Below are 6495 nucleotides of genomic sequence, written 5' to 3' on the forward strand. Positions count from 1 at the left end.
GCAACCCCTCAAGGTGTGGTACCGCCCCCCCCACCCTGGGCAGCCTGGTCCAATTCCTCACCACTCTGCCAGGAAAGAAATTGTTCCTCATATCCAATCAAAACCTCCCCTGGTGCAACTTCATCCTCTTGCCTCTTGTCCTAACACTGGCTCCCTGGGAGAAGAGACCAACCCCCACCTCACTCCAGCCTCCTTTCAGGGAGCTGTAGAGAGCAACAAGGTCTCCCCTCAGCCTCCTCTTCTCCAGACTAAACAACCCCAGGTCCCTCAGCTGCCCCTCATGAGCCATGTTCCCCAGATCCCTCACCAGCTTCGTTGCCCTTCTCTGGACCTGCTCCAGCCCCTCAAGGTCTTTCTCATCCTGTGGCGCCCAAAACTGACCCCAGTCCTCAAGCTGTGGCCTCCCTAGGGCCGAGTCCAGAGGCATGATTTATGACTTCCCTCTTGTTCCCCACTGTGTATTGTTCGCAGACTTTAACACCTCAATGGACATTTTGTCTCCTAGATCATTAATTATTCTACAGGGAAAAATCAGACTCTGTTCCTTTCCTCTTCTCAATCTAAGGCTCCATGCACTGGGGTGAGTATGAATGTTCAAAAAGCACCCATTATTTCAATTTCACATATAATGCTTTTTTATTGTAGGAAATTCAACGATATTTAAAATTATTTTTACTGATTATATTCCATTACCAGTCCATCTTTAAACATATTCAGTAAGGGATACATTCGGTGGCTGGCATACATAATTACAGTGGTTTTGCTGGCAGGAATCTCCTGGACCTGAGGAAGGGATAGTTGAACTTTTTTGCACATCAGAATGGTCCTACCAAGACTGCTGGGACACTGTGACAGGGTCACAGATTGCAAACTCACACAGCTTCTGAGTGAGAAAAGCCTGGCTAAAATAGTGTAATCAGTGTCCATCTCCATAGATTACAACATGTAGGATTTGGGGTTGTAAATCATCTTGCTAGAAGAGCTAAGTGGAAAAATGCTGAGTTCAATGATTTTAAAAAAAAACAACTTAGAAGCTGCTTTTCAGGCGAGTAGATGGCAGCAGAATGAAACTTGCTTGGCAGTACATCACCAGGCTTCTTTTGGAACGGAAGTTAAATCAAACTTGCCTACGTGAGGACCCAGACTTTCAGCCCTGGAGTCTGTTTGTAGCATGTTCACCATAAAAACTACTGTTCCCAGTGCACGTGGGGTTTGGGTGGTTGAATAGTCTGATGTTTCTGTTCAAGCAAGGGGCAGTGAACAGCTCACTGTATCTTGTGGTTTTTGGAGGCGTGCCTCCCCAACAGCCACCCTGCAGAGTCATATTGGCTTAGGCTTGTTTGGCAGACCAGCTTTTTTGAGCATTTCAGAGCCAGTGCTACTAAAATAAGTGTAATTATTGCTCCAGCAATTAAAGTGAGATCTCGCCAAAAGAACTCAAGACACTTGACTGGGAGAAGCCTCTTACAGATCCCCAACTCATTCCCAGTCAGCTGCCTCAAGGGCTTCATACTCACAGGAGCTGGGGTTGCACACCTGACGTTTGCAAGAGAGGAGGCAGAGACATCTTCTAACCACAGTTTTAGGTAGAGAATGTGACAGTCACAGTTCCAAGGATTATCAAGTATTTTCACCTCCTCCAGGCTGCTGAGGCTGTCCAGGGCGCCGGGAGGAACCGAGGTCAGGCTGTTGTTCTGTAGATAAAGCCTCCTGGTGTTGGCAGGCAGGACAGGCACTTGAGTCAGCTTCTGGGAGCTGCAGTCCACACACAACCCCCTCATCCCTCCCAGGGGCTGGCAGTGGCAGGAGGGAGGACAGGCCTTGGACTGGGTCGTGTGGAACAGCAACGATACGGCAAATCCCACAACCGAGATGAGTCCTGTCTTCTTCATGCTTCAGCTACCCAGAGAATGAGGATAATCATCTGATAAGTGTGTTTCTTGAGCATGGTTCTGACTGCAGAACTACAACACAGCTATGTCTTTCTTAGGGTTACTCGTGAGGTTTAGGGGTTTGGAAGAAAATCTTTAGCTTTCTGTGTTTCCCACAGACCCACTCGTCCTGATGTTAAGTAGCATAAATACAACTAGGAGAGAGTGCAGTGCTTCAGTTTTGTCTCTAGTTCATTGCTTTTTATTCCTAATTGTATGAAATGTGTTCTGGTTCAAAGTTATGGAAGAGAACATAACCAGGAGATAGTGGTAAAAACTGGGTTACTTTAGGCAAAGATTTTGGTTCCATTCCTCTGTCTTCATAGGTCTAGTGTTAAAATTCATAGAATCATAGACTGGTTTGAGTGGGAAGGGACCTTTCAAAGTCATCCAGTCCAGCCCCCTGCACTGAGCAGGGACATCTGCAACTAGAGCAGGTTGCTCAGAGCCCCAGATAACCTCATCTGGAATGGTTCCAGGGATGAGGCAGCGACCACCTCTCAGGGCAACCTGGGCCAGGGGCTCCCCACCCTCAGTGTAAAAAATTCCTTCTATCTATCTAATCTTGATTCCCCCCTCTTTAAGTTTAAAACCATCCCCCCTTGTCCTATCACAACAAGCCCTGCCCAAAATTCTATCCCCAGCTTTCTGACAGACCACTTTATGTACTGAAAGGCCACCAGAAGGTCTCCCTGGAGCCTTTTCTTCTCCAGGCTGAAATAGTTTGTTGAAGTTAGTTTTCAAAATTGAGCTTAGGAGACTGAATAATTGTAAATGTCTGAAAATCTTTCAGAGAGTATGAAGATTCTAACTGGGAAGTGTGTACTCTTATGTGGCAAAAATGTTCTTTTTTTGCTGCCTTGTAGCTTCAGGCATCTCTGAGAATATAGAGTTTAAGATTTGGATGAATAGAGAATTTGAAACGTTGCATCTCCAGTACTACTTGTCTTTTAAAGATTAAATAATCATGCTTTGAACTAGCAGGTAGTTATCCCTTTTGCTATGAGACTCCCACTTATGTTGAGTGGATCCCACTAGACTTCCATTTTAGTCCCTTCTGTTTGGCAGTTTAAAACCTCTAGAGCTATTCCCTTCATGTACTTCCTACTACTTCTTTGCATTTAAAATATATGGGTAGCCTTGGGACCAGACTGGAGTTTGAAATACAAACTCCCTTGCACTGGCTGGGAGAATTTTCAGTCCTGAAACCATCTTTCTTCATGATTTTAATACATCTAATAATTAATTTTTTTTCTCAATCGTTTGCAGTAAGTAAATGCTAGTAAGCAAAAATATCTGACTTTAAGTTGCCTTGGATATTACTTGGAGAATGGCTAAGGCTGTAAAATGTGTTGGTTTTTTATACACTTAAAGAACATTGCTTTTTAACTGAAGAAGGTGCAACCACTTGTATAACTTTGCAGACAAGCAATAGAAGCACACTGAGCACGTTTAAAAGTGGGCTGGACAAAGCCTGAGAAATAGCAAGCAGCTAGAACAGACCTATTGCAACTGCAACAAATACAAGAGTAAAAAAAAAGTTTTTACATATTAAGGCAATAAGAAGCTTAAATTGTAATCACATAGAATGGAATTTGGAAAAAAAATCTTCAAAAGGTTTTGCAGTGTAGAACTCAAAAAAAAAGGTTTTCTTCTTAAAAACTTAAAATAGGCTGAGACTATTTTCTTCTCTAGGAAGTTTCATTTGATAAAGACTGAAATTGTAGGAGAAATGGATTTTCTTTAAAATTAATTTGCTTCACTTTACATACAAGGATTATGTAATTAGCTTTTCAAAATAAAGTTAGACAGCTTTAGACTCCTGATCTAAATACTGCATTCCTGTATTCTAAATCAGGTTAATGCTACATAAATGCTAAACTTCATTACAGAGAAGCTGCAATATTAATCCTGACAATCTCCTATGTCTTTGTGAGTGAGGAGTTAGTCTGACTGTCCTTGGTCTGAACCTAGGTACTCATCTGTTATTTTTCAAGAAGTCTACTAAAGCTTTTTTCAAAGCAGATATCTTAAAAAGACAGACTATGTCATCTGAACAGAAAAATGTTAAGCAGGATCTCTAGAAAAAGCAATCTCCTCTGATTTAGCATATAACCAGCAAGAAATTACAAATCAAACAGAAATAAGAACTGTGGCAAAAGTGGAGAAAGGCGTATTGGGGAGATGCCTGAACAGACACTTACCCTTATTGATTGCCTCTTGATTCCTCTCCCTCTGCTTGGTAAAGTGCTGGGTACATGTAGCAACCAGAGATGACATTTTGAAGAGCCAGTGAGGAAACGTGTCAAAGAAGATGAGCTTATTGCTGTGCAGAGTAGGAAACCATTCCCATTGGAAGATGCTATATATGGTTGACAGTGCTTGGGGCATTTTTGTATTTTCTGCAGACAAGAGGAAATACTTTAGACTTTTTTTTGTTGTCGTTGCTAATAGATTTTTTCCATTAAACCTGACACCGTCTGGAAAACCTAAAAAGCCTCATTTGAAGACTAGTGGGTCTTTTCCTTAGCTGTCATAATCTACAGGTATAAAAGTTAGCTTAAGCTTCAGCTGCTGACACTTGCAAGCCCAAGCCAGATACAAGGGAGCTGAAGTTAGACCATGAAATAGAGTTCTTCTGTTTCAGTCAAAGCCAGGTAGGTTTGATATTTGCCTTTCCACTGATTAAATAAAGTTTGTAAAAACACACTATAGCATTGAAATAACATATTGTTCAAATGAGATCAACTTATATTATTCAGATGAGTTGATTAAGGGATAGAGAAATATTAATGCCATTATGTTGGAACAGTGCTGAAAAGCCACCCAAAATACAGTATTTAATTCTGCTCACGCATGTTCAAAAAAGATTAATCCAACAAATGAAAGGGAGGTTTCTGTGATGAAAAACCTAATTAAAAAAAAAAACTATTAAAAAACTATATTGGGGAACCTATTGTATGTGCAGAGGCCGAGTGTGACCTGTGCCTTGCATTGTGGAGCAATACAGAAGGACCTGAGCCAGAAGTACTCAGGTGGGTAGATGCCTCAGAGGATCCCTTTGGCTGGAAAAGACCTCTAAGATCATCAAGTCCAAACGTTGACCCTACTCTACCAAATCCACCTCTAAGCCATATCCCCAAGCACCACACCTATACAACTTTTAAACTTACCAGGGATGGGGACTCAATCACCTCCCTGGGGAGCATGTCCCCGTGCCTGACAACCCTTCCAGTGAAAAAGTTCTTCCTACTGTCCAGTCTAAACCTCCCCTGGAGCAGCTGGAGGCCATTCCCTCTTATTCTACCACTAGTTACTTGTGAGGAGTAACAACAGGGTGTGAAGAAGGCTATGTGTGTACATACCAAAGGATCAAAAGGGTTTTGCAATATTTTGTGGAGTGCAATTCTGTTGTAATCTCTGAATTTGGTTTGGAGTTTAGAAATTAATTCCAGGTAGTCAGGGAAGGTGTACAGGAAAAGGCTCATGGTCACAGTTATCATGGCTCCCCTTAACCAGCACAGGCTGGAGGACAGAGATGACCTTGGGCACATATGGAGCCTTTCTTCCCAGTGACAAGAGTTGTGTGTAGCTCAAAACAGGACTGTGAGCCTTCAAATGTTTTCACACTCAAGTTGCTGAAGAATATCAACTGATGAATAATGGCAGTGTGGCACCTTAGAACATACCATGCTCTGTGCCTCTTTGGCTGGCAAGCCAGTAATTCAGGGTGACCCAAGTTTATAATATACCTGTGTCTGTTCACCTAAACACAGAATGCCATCTTTGTGGGAAAGAAAAACAAAAATATGACTTCATTTTCACTTTTTTTGTTTTTTTGGTACATGAAACTTTTGACTAGAATTGAAGTAACTTTTCTTTTGCTTTAGCTACTAAACACAAACACTCTAGAATTAAGGTGTCAGTTGACATTTGTCAATCCCACTGTGTTGTGGGTCTGATGTTTAATTCAGGCCAGTTCTTGTTTGGTGTGTTGTTTTGCGCACAGGCTTTGAGTTGTATTCTGAATTTGGAAATGAAACCCCGGTGATTTTCAGAGGTTGTAGATGTTTAATAGAGCCCTGATTCTGAGCTGCTGTTTCTTTATAACACACTGTTCTTGGGGGGAAGGGAAATTTCTGACATTCAAAATGACTTCGAGAGCAGTTCTTATTATTTAACTTATATTTAAAATACTTTCCTTCATTGAGTCTAGTCTGTCACCAGTAGCCTGAACTTCATTAGGAACTTTCTTAAGAAAATTAATTCCTGTGTATCTCTGCTCTTTCATATTTTAAAGGTAATTTTGGCAGCACTGGAGAAAAAAGACAAAAATGCTTCAAACCCCATTTGAATTTTGATCTTTTCTATAAGGTGGAGTGAGTGATTCCTCCCTTGTGAAATCAAAGTTAATCTGCCTGACAGATGTTCAACAGCTGGACACATGAATGGACTGCTAACAATGAGAAGATCCTTCATTCTTAGGGATTGTGGGAGTTTTTTTATTTGTTTGGTTGGTTTTGTGTTTTTTTTGAAAGTCCATCACTAGACCATAGATTTCATA

At 41.5% G+C, this 6495-nt stretch overlaps 1 protein-coding gene across 1 annotated transcript; it reads right to left on the reverse strand.

Annotated features, from left to right (window-relative positions):
- Positions 1-1265: 1265 nt before the first annotated feature.
- On the reverse strand, positions 1266-1892 carry GP9 (glycoprotein IX (platelet)). Its single transcript, XM_008938958.1, has one exon. The coding sequence runs from the start codon at positions 1890-1892 to the stop codon at positions 1266-1268; it is 627 nt and encodes a 208-aa protein (XP_008937206.1).
- Between the last annotated feature and the right edge of the window lie 4603 nt (positions 1893-6495).

The sequence above is a fragment of the Merops nubicus genome, unplaced genomic scaffold (genome assembly GCF_000691845.1).
Source record: "Merops nubicus isolate BGI_N331 unplaced genomic scaffold, ASM69184v1 scaffold39264, whole genome shotgun sequence".
NCBI classification, from domain to species: domain Eukaryota; kingdom Metazoa; phylum Chordata; class Aves; order Coraciiformes; family Meropidae; genus Merops; species Merops nubicus.

Excerpts from the sequence above, each read along its gene's own strand:
- GP9 (XM_008938958.1), bottom strand. The coding sequence starts at position 1,892 with ATGAAGAAGACAGGACTCATCTCGGTTGTGGGATTTGCCGTATCGTTG.